Source organism: Watersipora subatra, chromosome 11 (assembly GCF_963576615.1).
Source record: "Watersipora subatra chromosome 11, tzWatSuba1.1, whole genome shotgun sequence".
Taxonomy (NCBI): domain Eukaryota; kingdom Metazoa; phylum Bryozoa; class Gymnolaemata; order Cheilostomatida; family Watersiporidae; genus Watersipora; species Watersipora subatra.
In genome coordinates, this window is record NC_088718.1 from 23,345,380 (window position 1) to 23,364,990 (window position 19,611).

A 19,611-nucleotide genomic window follows, 5' to 3' on the forward strand; every position below is an offset into this window, starting at 1 on the left:
TCCTGCAGTTAGCAAAGCTTAGTGTGGCAACCAGAGAATAGCGGCAATCAGATACCTACTGACAATCATAGACAAGTGACTAATACAGTAAGTGTCAGGCCAATGACAAATCATCCGCATACTGACAGCAACAAACGTGACTATTAGAATGATGCATACTAACAGCTACAGACCAGGGACTAGTCAAATTCACGATGACAGTCACAGACAAGGGACCAATCAAATGAATACTGACAGTCAATGACAAGTGACTAATCAGATGCAATATGACAGTCGAAGACAAGTGACCAGTCAAATGATACTTTTAAAGTTACTGTTTATTTACTAACCATCAGGATCCTTACTGCCGAGATGCTTAGGGTTTTGGTCAGCACTCGCAAAGTCACGAATCACATCTGATTCTTCTCCCGGTTTGATGTTAACATTAACAGCGGCATCAGACTCTAGGGTCATGAACTCATTCAAAGTTCCTTTGCTCGGGTTGTATGCTTTTTCATCAAATAGTGAACTCGTGTCTCGCGTCGTCGCTGAAAATTAAATCGTGGCTAAACAGACAACTAATAGAAAAAGTAATTTATTGACATTTCTGCCTGAAACTACCAGTCTTCCATAACTGAGTCAATAGAAATGCTGAAAGTATCAATTATAAGTCTTCTAGGCACAAAAGAGAGAAGATCTGTAGTGATGTTAGTAAAAACCACGGCCTGTTTATCCAAGACTGCACCACATGATTGGCGTGTTTAAAAACATTGATTCGGAGAAGTGCTCATGCAAGTTCAAGGACTACGACGAGCTGCTTGAATAGCGAAATGTCTTATTGTATTATCATTCAAATAGAGAAAAGAAAATTCTTCTTTCAATGCTTCATGTTGTATTTTACCGTAACTTCAAATTTCCATAAAAACTTACTTTAAATAATATTTAAATAGTAATTTGGTTGAACTATTCTAGAAACAGACTACTAACAGCTCTATTAGCTTGCAATGACCAGATGCGAATCATAGCAATCCAGTTTCAGATGAATAAATTGAAAACTTTCATATTTTCATGCTTCAATCTTCAGTCAATTTTGATAAACTATTTAATTTCAAACAATTTTTAGCCTTCAAAAGTATGAATACTGGAAACTCAGGTGAAGAGTGCATAAACCTTTATTAGATGTACATACTCTTTTGGGCTGTGCCAAGTACGGTCAATGACCAGCCATAAAAAGTGCTGACATCAGAGTCAGCACCGGTGTCAGTAATGGTCAGCTTCCAGGTGCCACGTGGATTCTCATTCCAACAACGTACAGTCATAAATGTGAAATCTATGCCACCTTTAGAGTCGTCTTTTCTTCTCGGCGAGAGCATCTCAGAACTAAATAAGACATAACCTGAGATTAGAAAATTAGCTCTTTGTGTAAAGGATTTGTGCTGTCAATTTTACTAGCTCTACATGCAAGAATAGCTCGGTGCACCCCAAGTTTAATACTTACTCAGTTTAATACATGTATTTACTACACTTATGAACATAGAGTGAGGCATTCATCAATTAACAAGCAAGTGCAAATAGGCTCTGATCCTTCTTGTCTTGCCAGTGCCTTCTATAGGAATCTTTGCCAGGAGGTCCCGCCTCCTTATGTATGACCCAGGCCAAGCTGGCCAAGGCTGTCCTGAGTTGTGCCGAGCTGGTCTAAACTGAGTTGATGTACTATTCTTCAGATTTGTTTGTAATAAACTATACAGCCAAATCTCTATACAGTTAAACCTCTATACAGTCAAATCTCTATACAGTCAAACCTCTATACAGTCAAACCTTTATACAGTCAAACCTCTATACAGTCAAATCTCTATACAGTCAAACCTTTATACAGTCAAACCTCTATACAGTCAAACCTCTATACAGTCAAACCTTTATACAGTCAAACCTCTATACAGTCAAACTTCTATACAGTCAAACCTTTATACAGTCAAACCTCTATACAGTCAAACCTCTACACAGTCAAACTTCTATACAGTCAAAAGAGAGTGCAAAATGTAGGCGACATTAACATCACTTCACTCATAAAAGAGTTGAATTTATTGTCCCAAAATTTGGCCGAACTCGTCAAAAAATACAGCATCAGCCTTTATTTGAACGCCTCCTCTAATTAACTGCCACTATAGTAGAATGGTTGAACAGTAGAGTGCCATGGCATTTAAATAGAGGTTTTTTGGTACTAGTGCATCACCACTCTTGCGCTTAGCCACTGTCAACACAAACTGTCTGAGTTGGTTATTGTCTGTCCTTGTGTAGCCCAAATAGAGGCATAAACTACTGCATTTCTACAATAATGAGGCAACGGTAGTCTGAATGTTTCTATTGCAGCCTAATCGCATGAGCCTCTAAAATTTTTAACAATTAGTTTTTTGTAACATGGAGAATCAGCTCCAGCATTGCTACTAACAAGAATGACTAGTTTGTCACCAGATAAACAAATGCTTAAACCTTTGTTTGTCTTTATGATAAACTTAAAGAACCATTTGCTGATTTTGAGTAACAGTTTGGCTAGCAGACGTCTTACTGCATGATATTTGCTAAGACTGCTCTGCTATTTCTAATCGATCTAAGCATGCCACCACCAAAGTTTCCTAATTTAGCCACGGGGAGGTACATTGTCTATTTTATTGATCTTTCAAAGCACTCATAGTATTCTAAACACAATATCACAGGCTATGATCAGGTTGGTGTGCTTATTAAACACAGTATCACAGGCTATGATCAGTTTGGTGTGCTTATTAAACACAGTATCACAGGCTATGATCAGGTTGGTGTGCTCATTAAACACAGTATCACAGGCTATGAGCAGGTTGGTGTGCTTAATAAACACAGTATCACAAGCTATGAGCAGGTTGGTGTGCTTATTAAACACAGTATCACAGGCTATGAGCAGGTTGGTGTGCTCATTAAACACAGTATCACAGGCTATGAGCAGGTTGGTGTGCTTATTAAACACAGTATCACAGGCTATGATCAGGTTGGTGTGCTTATTAAACACAGTATCACAGGCTATGATCAGGTTGGTGTGCTCATTAAACACAGTATCACAGGCTATGGTCAGGTTGGTGTGCTTATTAAACACAGTATCAAAGGCTATGAGCAGGTTGGTGTGCTTACGATGTTTGCAGATAAATTGAAAAGCTTGAAAAAACCCACAACCCGTTGCTTGACGAGAGAACTATTTGTGGAATTTAATATTGTGTAGACAACTCCTAATTATGACAATGTTTAATAATCACTTCAGCATAATGGTGGTTAAAACAAGGTTTAGAAATTTGCTTATAAGAAAGTTTGAGACGATGTCTCAGCCACTCCTTGTGACAGCCTAAAATCAAACAATTGCTGCATTTAAGTTTATGGGAAGTTTTATGCAAGAGATACGCACTTGGTACCAGCAGGAGACAGCAAGGATATTCTGATGTCTCCCCTTCTAGCTGTCATCAGTTTGACATGTATCTGCACGTGCTCTACCTTGTCTACGTGCTTTTCTTCCTCTTTTGACTTTTGGCATCCATCTGTGTCTAGAGTAGTCTCAAGAGGCGTAGCACTGTTGAATTCACTACAATTTGACATATTGTTTTATCAAACAACATCTTGGACATCAATCCAGCGCTGCAAATAAAAGTTACTATGGATTGACATTTTTCTTTTACTATGCGTAAAGATTGGTCGGCCAATGGCAGACGAAGTTGATTTTTTTATGATTGCAAATTTAATAAAATTGCGAATTATGCAAAGTAATAAAGCCGACTAGCAAATATGAAGCAATACGGATTAACTAGGATTAACTAAATTAGATAAGATTAGCTAACAACTACAATACTGTGCTATTTGAAAACTATGTACAGCTATCTAAAAGATCAAGGTCGAAGGTATTTTTCACCAAATTAATGAAATTTCTTTAAAAATCTTAAAACAATTGAAACAATTAAAATGGAGAATGACGATCAGCATTCAGTTGACGTAATCTTTGATTTCAAAACATATCGGCACAGGATGTATTTTACGGCTCTAACGGGCTAGAGGTATACACACTAGGACCCTAAGACAGGTACAGCTTATAACATTTTACCAGCCAATTAACTTTAATTTGAACTTTAACTTTCACTGAATTTTATGAGTATGACAAATGAATAATTAGCATCAATTCACAATCAAAGCCCTCTAATAGAATTTATTAGAGGGCTTTATCAGAAGGCATTGTCATTATGATTTATTAGATGGCAGAGCTGGAACACCCACTAATAATCATTATTGGAAGGCTGAACGTGGAGCTAAAACACCCACTAACAATCTTTAAATAATATTAATTCAGGTTAATGTTAGAAGCTGACAGACTTAAAGGATCAAAAAGATTGGTTACCATTTTTAGACTAATTTAGCTGATACAGTGGACCCCCGAGTTATTTAGCTGATACAGTGTACCCCCGAGTTATTTAGCTGATACAGTGCACCCCTGAGTAATTTAGCTGGTGCAGTGCACCCCTGAGTAATTTAGCTGATACAGTGCACCCCTGAGTTATTTAGCTGATACAGTGCACCCTTGAGTTATTTAACTGATACAGTGCACCCCTGAGTAATTTAGCCGATACAGTGCACCCCTGAGTTATTTAGCTGGTGCAGTGCACCCCTGAGTAATTTAACTGATACAGTGCACCCCTGAGTTATTTAGCTGATACAGTGCACCCTTGAGTTATTTAGCTGATACAGTGCACCCCTGAGTAATTTAGCTGATACAGTGCACCCCTGAGTTATTTAGCTGATACAGTGCACACCTGAGTTATTTAGCTGATACAGTGGACCCCTGAGTTATTTAGCTGATACAGTGCATCCCTGAGTTATTTAGCTGATACAGTGCACCCCCGAGTTATTTAGCTGATACAGTGCACACCTGAGTTATTTAGCTGATACAGTGCACACCTGAGTTATTTAGCTGATACAGTGCACCCCCGAGTTATTTAGCTGATACAGTGCACACCTGAGTTATTTAGCTGATACAGTGCACCCCTGAGTTATTTAGCTGATAAAGTGCACCCCCGAGTTATTTAGCTGATACAGTGCACACCTGAGTTATTTAGCTGATACAGTGCACCCCCGAGTTATTTAGCTGATACAGTGCACCCCCGAGTTATTTAGCTGATACAGTGCACCCCTGAGTTATTTAGCTGATACAGTGCATCCCTGAGTTATTTAGCTGATACAGTACACCCCTGAGTTATTTAGCTGATACAGTGGACCCCTGAGTTATTTAGCTGATACAGTGCATCCCTGAGTTATTTAGCTGATACAGTACACCCCTGAGTTATTTAGCTGATACAGTGCACCCCTGAGTTATTTAGCTGATACAGTGCATCCCTGAGTTATTTAGCTGATACAGTGCACCCCTGAGTTATTTAGCTGATACAGTGCACCCCCGAGTTATTTAGCTGATACAGTGCACACCTGAGTTATTTAGCTGATACAGTGCACACCTGAGTTATTTAGCTGATACAGTGCGAGTGCACCCCTGAGTTATTTAGCTGATACAGTGCGAGTGCACCCCTGAGTTATTTAGCTGATACAGTGCACCCCTGAGTTATTTAGCTGATACAGTGCATCCCTGAGTTATTTAGCTGATACAGTGCACCCCCGAGTTATTTAGCTGATACAGTGCACCCCCGAGTTATTTAGCTGATACAGTGCACACCTGAGTTATTTAGCTGATACAGTGCACCCCCGAGTTATTTAGCTGATACAGTGCACACCTGAGTTATTTAGCTGATACAGTGCACCCCTGAGTAATTTAGCTGATACAGTGGACCCCTGAGTTATTTAGCTGATACAGTGCATCCCTGAGTTATTTAGCTGATACAGTACACCCCTGAGTTATTTAGCTGATACAGTGCACCCCTGAGTTATTTAGCTGATACAGTGCATCCCTGAGTTATTTAGCTGATACAGTGCACCCCTGAGTTATTTAGCTGATACAGTGCACCCCCGAGTTATTTAGCTGATACAGTGCACACCTGAGTTATTTAGCTGATACAGTGCACACCTGAGTTATTTAGCTGATACAGTGCACACCTGAGTAATTTAGCTGATACAGTGCACCCCTGAGTTATTTAGCTGATACAGTGCACACCTGAGTTATTTAGCTGATACAGTGCACCCCTGAGTTATTTAGCTGATAAAGTGCACCCCCGAGTTATTTAGCTGATACAGTGCACACCTGAGTTATTTAGCTGATACAGTGCACCCCCGAGTTATTTAGCTGATACAGTGCACCCCCGAGTTATTTAGCTGATACAGTGCACCCCTGAGTTATTTAGTTGATACAGTGCACCCCTGAGTTATTTAGCTGATACAGTGCACCCCTGAGTTATTTAGCTGATACAGTGCACACCTGAGTAATTTAGCCGATACAGTGCACACCTGAGTTATTTAGCTGATACAGTGCACACCTGAGTTATTTAGCTGATACAGTGCACACCTGAGTTATTTAGCTGATACAGTGCACCCCTGAGTTACACGTGTATTTAGCTGATGCAGTGGACCCCTGAGTAATTTAGCTGATACAGTGCACCCCTGAGTTATTTAGCTGATACAGTGCACTCCAGAGTTATTTAGCTGATACAGTGCACCCTTGAGTTATTTAGCTGATACAGTGCACCCTTGAGTAGTTTAGCTGATACAGTGTACCCCCGAGTAATTTAGCTGATACAGTGCACACCTGAGTTATTTAGCTGATACAGTGCACCCCCGAGTTATTTAGCTGATACAGTGCACCCCTGAGTTATTTAGCTGATACAGTGCATCCCTGAGTTATTTAGCTGATACAGTACACCCCTGAGTTATTTAGCTGATACAGTGGACCCCTGAGTTATTTAGCTGATACAGTGCATCCCTGAGTTATTTAGCTGATACAGTACACCCCTGAGTTATTTAGCTGATACAGTGCACCCCTGAGTTATTTAGCTGATACAGTGCATCCCTGAGTTATTTAGCTGATACAGTGCACCCCTGAGTTATTTAGCTGATACAGTGCACCCCCGAGTTATTTAGCTGATACAGTGCACACCTGAGTTATTTAGCTGATACAGTGCACACCTGAGTTATTTAGCTGATACAGTGCGAGTGCACCCCTGAGTTATTTAGCTGATACAGTGCGAGTGCACCCCTGAGTTATTTAGCTGATACAGTGCACCCCTGAGTTATTTAGCTGATACAGTGCATCCCTGAGTTATTTAGCTGATACAGTGCACCCCTGAGTTATTTAGCTGATACAGTGCACCCCCGAGTTATTTAGCTGATACAGTGCACACCTGAGTTATTTAGCTGATACAGTGCACCCCGAGTTATTTAGCTGATACAGTGCACACCTGAGTTATTTAGCTGATACAGTGCACCCCTGAGTAATTTAGCTGATACAGTGGACCCCTGAGTTATTTAGCTGATACAGTGCATCCCTGAGTTATTTAGCTGATACAGTACACCCCTGAGTTATTTAGCTGATACAGTGCACCCCTGAGTTATTTAGCTGATACAGTGCATCCCTGAGTTATTTAGCTGATACAGTGCACCCCTGAGTTATTTAGCTGATACAGTGCACCCCCGAGTTATTTAGCTGATACAGTGCACACCTGAGTTATTTAGCTGATACAGTGCACACCTGAGTTATTTAGCTGATACAGTGCACACCTGAGTAATTTAGCTGATACAGTGCACCCCTGAGTTATTTAGCTGATACAGTGCACACCTGAGTTATTTAGCTGATACAGTGCACCCCTGAGTTATTTAGCTGATAAAGTGCACCCCCGAGTTATTTAGCTGATACAGTACACCCCTGAGTTATTTAGCTGATACAGTGCACCCCTGAGTTATTTAGCTGATACAGTGCATCCCTGAGTTATTTAGCTGATACAGTGCACCCCTGAGTTATTTAGCTGATACAGTGCACCCCCGAGTTATTTAGCTGATACAGTGCACACCTGAGTTATTTAGCTGATACAGTGCACACCTGAGTTATTTAGCTGATACAGTGCGAGTGCACCCCTGAGTTATTTAGCTGATACAGTGCGAGTGCACCCCTGAGTTATTTAGCTGATACAGTGCACCCCTGAGTTATTTAGCTGATACAGTGCATCCCTGAGTTATTTAGCTGATACAGTGCACCCCTGAGTTATTTAGCTGATACAGTGCACCCCCGAGTTATTTAGCTGATACAGTGCACACCTGAGTTATTTAGCTGATACAGTGCACCCCCGAGTTATTTAGCTGATACAGTGCACACCTGAGTTATTTAGCTGATACAGTGCACCCCTGAGTAATTTAGCTGATACAGTGGACCCCTGAGTTATTTAGCTGATACAGTGCATCCCTGAGTTATTTAGCTGATACAGTACACCCCTGAGTTATTTAGCTGATACAGTGCACCCCTGAGTTATTTAGCTGATACAGTGCATCCCTGAGTTATTTAGCTGATACAGTGCACCCCTGAGTTATTTAGCTGATACAGTGCACCCCCGAGTTATTTAGCTGATACAGTGCACACCTGAGTTATTTAGCTGATACAGTGCACACCTGAGTTATTTAGCTGATACAGTGCACACCTGAGTAATTTAGCTGATACAGTGCACCCCTGAGTTATTTAGCTGATACAGTGCACACCTGAGTTATTTAGCTGATACAGTGCACCCCTGAGTTATTTAGCTGATAAAGTGCACCCCCGAGTTATTTAGCTGATACAGTGCACACCTGAGTTATTTAGCTGATACAGTGCACCCCCGAGTTATTTAGCTGATACAGTGCACCCCCGAGTAATTTAGCTGATACAGTGCACCCTGAGTTATTTAGCTGATACAGTGCATCCCTGAGTTATTTAGCTGATACAGTACACCCCTGAGTTATTTAGCTGATACAGTGCACCCCTGAGTTATTTAGCTGATACAGTGCATCCCTGAGTTATTTAGCTGATACAGTGCACCCCTGAGTTATTTAGCTGATACAGTGCACCCCTGAGTAATTTAGCTGATACAGTGCACCCCTGAGTTATTTAGCTGATACAGTGCACCCCCGAGTAATTTAGCTGATACAGTGCACCCTGAGTTATTTAGCTGATACAGTGCACTACTGAGTTATTTAGCTGATACAGTGCACTCCAGAGTTATTTAGCTGATACAGTGCACCCCTGAGTAATTTAGCTGATACAGTGCACCCCTGAGTTATTTAGCTGATACAGTGCACTCCTGAGTAATTTAGTTGATACAGTGCACCCTGTAATAGGTAACTATAGTTACTAAGGTTAATATACTATTATGTTATTAATTTTATATACATAGTATATAAAATCTTTTGTCTTTTGCCAGGGGGTGTTCGCATTAGATAATTACTATGGGTTCCTATAAAACCCCTCTATACAATATCTTCGTCTTACAATGCTAACGCCGAAATGAATTAATGTTGTATGGTGGAGGTCCATTGTATATCAGACAAATTCACAAAATTAGTGAATGCTGAGTGGTTTATAACGCTATATTGACTAGCATAATGATTTTTCTCAGGTTTTCGATGTCAATACACAAAGTATTTTGAATGCGTGTAGACAGGTTCCAGTAACTCCGATGAAAACAGCGGCAAAGAACTGTTACCTTATTGTAGGGGATTGTACAACGCATCTGTGTTGGGGTCCAACATTGCTCCATATCTGTGCGAGTTGAACCATCTGTGCAGCATCCAATGTGCCGTATCCAAACTTATCATTGATATGTAAACCTGCGTACATATAAAAATATGATATAACATTGCTCTCAATGTCTATGTAGAGCGAATAATTTTCTGTCTTCAAGTCAGTCCTTTTATTACTAAGTTGAAGGATACATTGTGTAAGAGATTAATAGAGGCGAAAATAGCGAGAAGCTCTCTGTAAGTAACCCTATGGATAACTTTAGGTGAAGAAATGATCAATAGTACCTCTATGTAATTGGCACATACATGTATATACACAACTGCATAAAGCAAAACTCTATGTTAGCACTTAAGGTAAACAGCTCTATATCTTTTTTAAAGGTGACTGTTCACAAATTTTGCAATTTAAAATTTACTTTAGCAACAGTAAACATATCTAGAATATAGTCTGTAATTGAGTAGCTCTATGTGAGTAATTGTGAGCATATTGACCACAGTCTGTAATTGCGTAGCTCTATGTGAGTAACTGTGAACATATTTACTATAGTCTGTAATTAAGTAGCTCTATGTGAGTAACTGTGAACACATCTGTTATAATATAAAGAGAACAGTGTAAAAAATCTAACATAGCTTTAGCACTATGCATGTAAGAGCGTAACATACCAGCCCCATTTATAGTCCATCCTGTCTCTATGGCATTAGGCACCTTAGATGTCAGTACTACGATATGCTGTACGTCTCTCCAAGTCAACTTTGGACTACAAAAAGAAACTTCTGTTAGACTTGTAAAAGTATTGATAGTATTTAATACAGTTAATTAATAGAGTTGAACCTTTACTCGCTGTCATTGCCTCAACATACCAACTTTCATCAAGTTCCATGTATGTTTAGAGGAAATATTTGAATGTCTGGTCAAAGTAATTTCCAAAATATGATGCTCAGAGCTTGTAGGTAGTATTACGATTTCATGAGTAAATGTGAGAAAGCCGAATTTGAAAATTAAAAATAACATATAAAACAATAAAAAATATTGAACAAGCTAAACATTAGATGTGTAAGTTGAGGTAAGTTAAGATGCCTATCTCTACCTCCTTCTTATATCTGAAATTAGCATCATTAAAGAACGCATAAATTTATAGTGATTATAATTATTGTCTATCACCTGTTCAAAAAACTGCTTTGAGTTTAGTTGAAATATTGCTCCTTGTAATATTAGATAAAGGATGAGTCAAGCCAAAAGAGTACAGATAATAAAAGCATGCAAAATAATTTCATGTAGATTTTACGTAATGTAAGTTAGAGTAAGTTAGACCGTGAATTTCAACCTACTTCTATTACTTAATATATTACTGAACCCATGCACTACCAGGCCTACTACTGAACCCATGCACTACCAGGCCTATTACTGAACCCATGCACTACCAGGCCTACTACTGAACCCATGCACTACCAGGCCTACTACTGAACCCATGCACTACCAGGCCTACACTCATGTTTACGAGTCTCTAGGCTAAAATAACAGTAATAAGGTTTCTTTGTTTTTTATTTGTTTGTTCATATGTTTTGTGCATCTCCCTTTATTTCTCTTTCATTTGTTTTATTGCTGCATAAAATGATCTGTAAAGTTTTTTAACAAGTAATAGTGAGTGTTTACTATAGAGCGAATTAGGCCAGTTGTGGTGTATTCTTATGGGAGAGTTTGACTAAACATATGGTGATTTTGACATACAAAGCAAACACCTTAGCTTGTATAAACTTGATTGCGCATAGGAAAATAGCTGCAAGATGAATGAGCTGATGGCTGTGAGAAAAGGGGTTATAAACACCGTAATGAAAGATAGAGACTAGTTAATACACTGTAAACATACTTAGCTTCGAGGACGAGGGCCACAACTCCTGCTGCTAGCGGAGCAGCGCTTGATGTGCCTTGAAAGTTGAGAGTACATTTATTTCTCACATCTGTAGTTACTATTTTAAGAATGGGGTGTGATAACTCGTCGTTGGACATGGCTTCTGCTTTTGTATGAAAACCACCTGCAAGGGGTGTTAGCCATTCAATAAGACCCAAATATCGTCTACATGTAAACATGAAATGACTAAAACGCTTTCTGTTGCAATGCATCTCCTTAGCAGGTTCAAGACACCTTGAAGGAATAATTTTTAGCACCAGTTATTAAATTCATACAACAGTTTATCGACATGATAGCATAGCAGATGGCAGTATTATTGGTTTCGACCAACAATGGTTTGAAAGAGAAAGAACATATCGCTGGCAGTACCACAATATATTTTTTACTTTTTTATGAAGGATCTTTCAAAGAAAGAGTATAATGTCTGTTTAGCTGACTGAAAGCAGCGACTGCGAGTGTTTTTTTTTGTTGCGCAAACGATGGCTCTGTGATCTTGGCTGGACATGTCTGAGTTCTGTGGCCAAGGAACCTCAACGATTGGAGATATGCCCAGTTGCAGAGAGCAATTTGAGGTTGGATGTCATACCTGTCACCACCTTTGGACTGTATTGGAAATGTAACTTTAACCTCTAAGGTCCACTAGACTGCCACTCCCACAGCCCACTAGACTGTCACTCCCACAGCCCACTAGACTGCCACTCCCACAGCTCACTAGACTGCCACTCCCACGGTCCACTAGACTGCCACTCCCACAGCCCAATAGACTGCCACTCCCACAGCCCAATAGACTGCCACTCCCATAGCCCACTAGACTGCCACTCCCACGGTCCACTAGACTGCCACTCCCACAGTCCACTAGACTGCCACTCCCACAGCCCACTAGACTGCCACTCCCACAGCCCACTAGACTGTCACTCCCACAGCCCACTAGACTGCCACTCCCACAGCTCACTAGACTGCCACTCCCACAGCCCAATAGACTGCCACTCCCACAGCCCAATAGACTGCCACTCCCACAGCCCAATAGACTGCCACTCCCACAGCCCACTAGACTGCCACTCCCACGGTCCACTAGACTGCCACTCCCACAGTCCACTAGACTGCCACTCCCACAGCCCACTAGACTGCCACTTCCACAGCCCACTAGACTGCCACTCCCACAGCCCACTAGACTGCCACTCTTACAACTCACTAGACTGCCACTCCCACAGTCCACTAGACTGCCACTCCCACAGTCCACTAGACTGCCACTCCCACAGTCCACTAGACTGCCACTCCCACAGTCCACTAGACTTCCATTCCCACAGCCCACTAGACTGCCACTCCCACAGCCCACTAGACTGTCACTCTCACAGCCCACTAGACTGCCACTCCCACAGCTCACTAGACTGCCACTCCCACAGCCCACTAGACTGCCACTCTCACAGCCCACTAGACTGCCACTCTCACAGCCCACTAGATTGCCACTCCCACGGCCACTAGACTGCCACTCTCACGGCCCACTGAACTGCCACCCCCACAGCCCACTAAACTGCCACTCCCACGGCCCACTGAACTGCCACCCTCACGGCCAACTAGACTGCCACTCTTACAACTCACTAGACTGCCACTCTCACAGCCCACTAGACTGCCACTCTCACAGCCCACTAGATTGCCACTCCCACGGCCACTAGACTGCCACTCTCACGGCCCACTGAACTGCCACCCCGACAGCCCACTAAACTGCCACTCCCACGGCCCACTGAACTGCCACCCTCACGGCCAACTAGACTGCCACTCTTACAACTCACTAGACTGCCACTTCCACAGCCCACTAGACTGCACTCTCACGGCCTGCTAGGCTGCCACTCCCAAGGCCCAATAGATTTCCAGGCTATTGATCTTAATAGAAGCCTGCTATATATCCTGATAGTATTGTTATTTTCTACCCACTAGGTATAGTGACTATAGTCATTGGAGACTTTAGCCTCTGAGTTTACCTGTATAAATGACAGCGAGGGTACTTGGACACCATTCCATAAAATAGGTACTTTCTGCATAGTTATTTATAGAGCCAATGCTTAGAGTATATGGGCTAGATACGTAACCATCCGCAGCGCAATCATCTCCATTATATCCACCATTGCCTGTGGCCCAAACAAAGATAGAGCCTTTTCCACCTCGCCCCTATAATGAAAACATAAATGTGTACATTTGAAGAAGGGTATTTTGTGTGTTGATTGGAAATTCCTAGCAATAAAATCATTTTTATAGTGCCGTTGCAAAGTTTTGGGAAGACAACTGCTAATTAAATGTGGCAGGAGGCAAAGCCACTTTGTATCGAGCTTCAATAAAAGTCAACTCACATAGCCTCTTTGTTCAGTCAAAGATGGTGCTAAAATGAATGAGTCATAAAAGCATGGTGCCATGGCTTCCATGGATGTAACAATATATGATGGATGACTTTGGTGGCATCCATCAAAATCTTGATTTCATCATCATAATAAATTACCAAAGGCCAGGAATATTTCCTCAATCTATTATTATAATTATAACTACAAACTTATTAAAAATACTCAGTTACATGCAAGTATACACACACCTCTCGTGCTCCTTGCTTCAGAGCATTTTGACAATGCTTAGCAGGTGCTTCCATAGTCTTGCCATCATCTCTAGGGCCCCATGATGCTGAGTAGATATCTATTTCCTGATTCTTAAACAAGAGAGCGCTTGCCTCCAAGGCATCTGTCACGCTGCCGTCCAGTATCCTCACACCTACACAGCACATATAAAGGCATCAGATGTGTCTGGAAGTATTAAACATGTCTGGCAGCATCAGACGTGTGTGGCTGAGCCTTTTGCTTGGTTCACTATGGTTGCTGACAAGCTGAAAGGTTTGAGTTGGCCAATCGTGTCTTTTACCTCAAAGCAGCAACCAATGGGAACTGCTTCAGGTAAAGTTCCCATTGGTTTAGCCCATTGGTAAATATGAAATTAGCAAACCTTCCTTCATTTCATTCACTGCAGCATATCTTGAGCAAAGTTATTTGTGCATATAAATGTTTCTTGCGTAGCTATCTCATTGCATACGTATATGTACATACAAGCTGTATCCATGTAGTATGGTGAGGTGGTGAGATGAGGAGTACCATCCGTTTCACTTTAGTATTTGGTTGTAGCCTTTAAAACTTTAGTGAGTCTAGCATCTTGTTAAGGTGTAAAGTTATACCTCAGCATACGAGCTTAAGGCATTCCAGGACTGACCTTCTATGTCAATCTTCTCAGATATTAAGGCAGTATTTCCCATATAAACTAACTAAATACAAATTAATCTGTTACCAATCTATGAAAAAACATACCTGAAACAAGAAATTACGATGAAAAACGTGTTTTAATTGTCAAGATTCACTACCTACGCTCTCAAGCAACAAATAGCTATTTAGTTGTTATCATCTGCAATAAAATATAAGATTACTAATTTACTACGTACATCACTGTATGGAGTTCTCACCTTCAAGACAGACGGATTGGCTAGTGGCGGTGAGGGAGATTTGACAGCAACGCGTTCAGTAGCAGAACATAAACTCTAAATATAACTTAAATAAAGTTAATTTAAAACGCACTACAAGGTAATTTTTAATCTTTCACTAAACTTATTCTTAATCATTCCTTCTAGTAATTTTTTATCTTTTCCGGCTTGATGCTTGTTGCCTCGCTTTAACTATGTCCTTTGCCTGGCCTCTTTATAATTTGTTTTAAACTGATTCGAAGAGAACGACCTATCAATGTTGTTATCAAAAGCGGCCTCTCGTGTATTTGCCCACTTGGTGGCTGCATCAATAACTGGCTCATGTGCTCATATCTCAAAGTTTCTCAACTCTCACCGCAGAAACTTGCTCAACAATTTGCTTGTAACCCGATTTTCTCGTATGTTGGGACACTCGTATGTTGGGACACTCGTATGTTGGGACACTCATATGTTGGGACACTCGTATGTTGGGACACAAGTATGTTGGGACACTCGTATGTTGGGACACTCGTATGTTGGGACGCTCGTATGTCAAGGTATGACTGTATTTGAACTACAAATACCGATTAACAAAACAACAAGTATGGCAAGACAGTGATATGAAAAGTTATGATAGAGCTAATACACACCCTTGTTTGGTTAAAGAATGAGTGTCAATATGTAGGGTAGTTAGCGGGTCAAGGTCATGGAGAGAACCATGAGTCCAGTTATCAGTAATAGATTTCAGCTAATTATAAGCGTCACACATTTCAACACCGTCTATCATAATACGACAAAACCTACTTGAAACAACTTACATACCTGCGTAGTTTAAAATCGGTCTAGCGTTATCAACTATCACCAATAAGTTGTGATTGTGAATATTAACTTTTGGTTTCTCTCCATAATAAAGAATGAAATTAGACAGTTGACAAGGTAGTCTGAGCTCACCTCCGATGTGTGCGCTGAACGCCACTCCTACTCCACAGACGCTGTTGTTAGCCACAGCTGCTATCTCACCAGCACATCTCGTTCCATGACTACAAAATCAGTTTAGCTTGCTTAGACCAAGGAGTGCATGCGGCCTTCACTTCAATTTCATGAGCCTGTTTTATCCAGATATCATTGGTATTTAAATCAGCATTGATGCAAGCGGGCCGCCAACTTCTGAAAAGCTATTCAAATATTATTTTCCGTTTGGGTGGCCTCAGTCTAACACAAATGAATTCATCGCTATTCATACAGATGGTGATGATATTATTGTTAATACTCTTCGCATAAGAATTGATTATAAAATATTTTGTTATAAAAGCTTTAGTTACAAAAATAAAGCTTTAGAAGGCCTTTCTAGTAGAAATGTGGGGTAGCAGTAATATTAAAAATAGAAACGTGGTAAATGAAAACTTTGAGAACTACCTAAAAGAACATTTTCTAAAAACTGTGTTAGCCAGATAACCAATCTAGCAATCCTAAAACGCAAATTTGGATGCAAACAAGAGACAACCAGATGTCAATTATTAAGCAATGCCTAGTTCTCTGCTCACCTGTTCCCATCAAGATTCTCAGGGTTGGGCATTGGGTCACTGTCATCTTCACTATTAAAATCCTCGCTGATATCCGCTCGCTAAAATTTAATAACTAACAGTATGACTCTCAGTGGGTGGTCTAGCAAGAGCGGAAGGTTGAAGGCTTGTGTACCTAGATATTACATGTACAAAAAGACTGAAGGCTTGTCTACTTAGATATTACATTTACACAACGACTGAAGGCTTGTCTACTTAGATATTACATGTACACAACGACTGAAGGTTTGTCTACTTAGATATTACATGTACACAACGACTGAAGGCTTGTCTACTTAGATATCACATGTACACAATGACTGAAGGCTTGTCTACTTAGATATCACATGTACAAAAAGACTGAAGGCTTGTCTACTTAGATATTACATTTACACAACGACTGAAGGCTTGTCTACTTAGATATTACATGTACACAACGACTGAAGGCTTGTCTACTTAGATATTACATTTACACAACGACTGAAGGCTTGTCTACATAAATGTTACATGTACACAACGACTGAAGGCTTGTTTACTTAGATATTACACGTATGCAAAGACAGAAGGCTTGTCTACTTAGATATTACATTTACACAACGACTGAAGGCTTGTTTACTTAGATATTACATGTACACAACGACTGAAGGCTTGTCTACTTAGATATTACATTTACACAACGACTGAAGGCTTGTCTACATAAATGTTACATGTACACAACGACTGAAGGCTTGTTTACTTAGATATTACACGTATGCAAAGACAGAAGGCTTGTCTACTTAGATATTACATTTACACAACGACTGAAGGCTTGTTTACTTAGATATTACATGTACACAACGACTGAAGGCTTGTCTACTTAGATATTACATTTACACAACGACTGAAGGCTTGTCTACTTAGATATCACATGTACACAACGACTGAAGGCTTGCCTAGTTAGATATTACGTGTACACAACGACTGAAGGCTTGTTTTCGTAGATATTACATGTACACAACGACTGAAGGCTTGTCTACTCAGATATTACATGTACACAACGACTGAAGGCTTGTCTACTTAGATATTACATGTATACAAAGACTGAAGGCTTGTCCACTTAGATATTACGTGTACACAACAACTGAAGGCTTGTTTACTTAGATATTACATGTGCACAACGACTGAAGGCTTGTCTACTCAAATATTACATTTACACAACGACTGAAGGCTTGTCTACATAAATGTTACATGTACACAACGACTGAAGGCTTGTTTACTTAGATATTACACGTATACAAAGACAGAAGGCTTGTCTACGTAGATATTACATTTACACAACGACTGAAGGCTTGTTTACTTAGATATTACATGTACACAACGACTGAAGGCTTGTCTACTTAGATATTACATTTACACAACGACTGAAGGCTTGTCTACTTAGATATCACATGTACACAACGACTGAAGGCTTGCCTAGTTAGATATTACGTGTACACAACGACTGAAGGCTTGTTTTCTTAGATATTACATGTACACAACGACTGAAAGCTTGTCTACTCAGATATTACATGTACACAACGACTGAAGGCTTGTCTACTTAGATATTACATGTATACAAAGACTGAAGGCTTGTCCACTTAGATATTACGTGTACACAACAACTGAAAGCTTGTTTACTTAGATATTACATGTACACAACGACTGAAGGCTTGTCTACTCAAATATTACATTTACACAACGACTGAAGGCTTGTCTACTTAAATATTACATGTACACGACTGAAGGTTTGTCTACATAGATATTACATGTACACAACGACTGAAGGCTTGTCTACTTAGATATTACATGTACACAAAGGTTGAAGGCGTGTCTACTTAGATATCACATGTACACAATGACTGAAGGCTTGTTTAATTAGATATTACGTGTACACAACGACTGAAGGCTTGTTTACTTAGATATTACGTGTACACAAAGATTGAAGGCTTGTCTACTTAGATATATTATGTACACAACAACTGAAGGCTTGTCTACTTAGATATTACATGGACACAACGACTGAAGGCTTGTCTACATAGATATTACATGTACGCAACGACTGAAGGCTTGTCTACTCAGATATTATATGTACACGAAGGTTGAAGGCTTGTCTACTTAGATATCACATGTACACAATGACTGAAGGCTTGTCTACTTAGATATTACTTGTACACAACGACTGAAGGTTTGTCTACTTAGATATTACATGTACACAACAACTGAAGGCTTGTCTACTTAGATATTACATGTACACAACGACTGAAGGCTTGTCTACTTAGATATTACATTTACACAACGACTGAAGGCTTGTTTACTTAGATATTACATGTACACAAAAGTTGAAGGCTTGTCTACTTAGATATTACATGTACACAACGACTGAAGGCTTGTCTACATAGATATTACATGTACACAAAGACTGAAGGCTTGTTTACTTAGATATTACACGTATACAAAGACAGAAGGCTTGTCTACTTAGATATTACATGTACACAATGACTGAAGGCTTGTTTACTTAGATATTACATGTACACAACGACTGAAGGCTTGTCTACTTAGATATTACATGTACACAACGACTGAAGGCTTGTCTACTTAGATATTACATGTACACAAACGTTGAAGGCTTGTCTACTTGGATATTACATGTACACAAAGACTGAAGGCTTGTCTACATAGATATTACATGTACACAAAGACTGAAGGCTTGTCTAATTAGATATTACATGTAAACAAAGGTTGAAGGCTTGTCTACTTAGATATTACATGTACACAAAGGTTGAAGGCTTGTCTACTAAGATATTACATTTACACAACGGCTGAAGGCTTGTCTACTTAGATATCACATGTACACAATGACTGAAGGCTTGTTTAATTAGATATTACGTGTACACAACGACTGAAGGCTTGTTTACTTAGATATTACGTGTACACAAAGATTGAAGGCTTG

At 40.1% G+C, this 19,611-nt stretch overlaps 1 protein-coding gene across 1 annotated transcript in view; it reads right to left on the reverse strand.

Moving 5' to 3' along the window:
- The window catches only part of LOC137408617 (PC3-like endoprotease variant B), a 45,469-nt gene that overhangs the window by 3,865 nt on the left and 21,993 nt on the right, over nt 1-19,611 (reverse strand). Inside the window, exons 7-16 of the mRNA XM_068095205.1 lie at nt 16,626-16,705; nt 16,033-16,121; nt 14,176-14,348; nt 13,574-13,760; nt 11,553-11,718; nt 10,348-10,442; nt 9,648-9,771; nt 3,407-3,580; nt 1,169-1,359; nt 315-527 (exon numbers count right to left, since the gene is read on the reverse strand). Coding sequence (XP_067951306.1) covers nt 325-527; nt 1,169-1,359; nt 3,407-3,580; nt 9,648-9,771; nt 10,348-10,442; nt 11,553-11,718; nt 13,574-13,760; nt 14,176-14,348; nt 16,033-16,121; nt 16,626-16,705 — 1,482 coding nt within the window. The 3' untranslated portion in view covers nt 315-324. The remainder of the gene's footprint in view (nt 1-314; nt 528-1,168; nt 1,360-3,406; nt 3,581-9,647; nt 9,772-10,347; nt 10,443-11,552; nt 11,719-13,573; nt 13,761-14,175; nt 14,349-16,032; nt 16,122-16,625; nt 16,706-19,611) is intronic.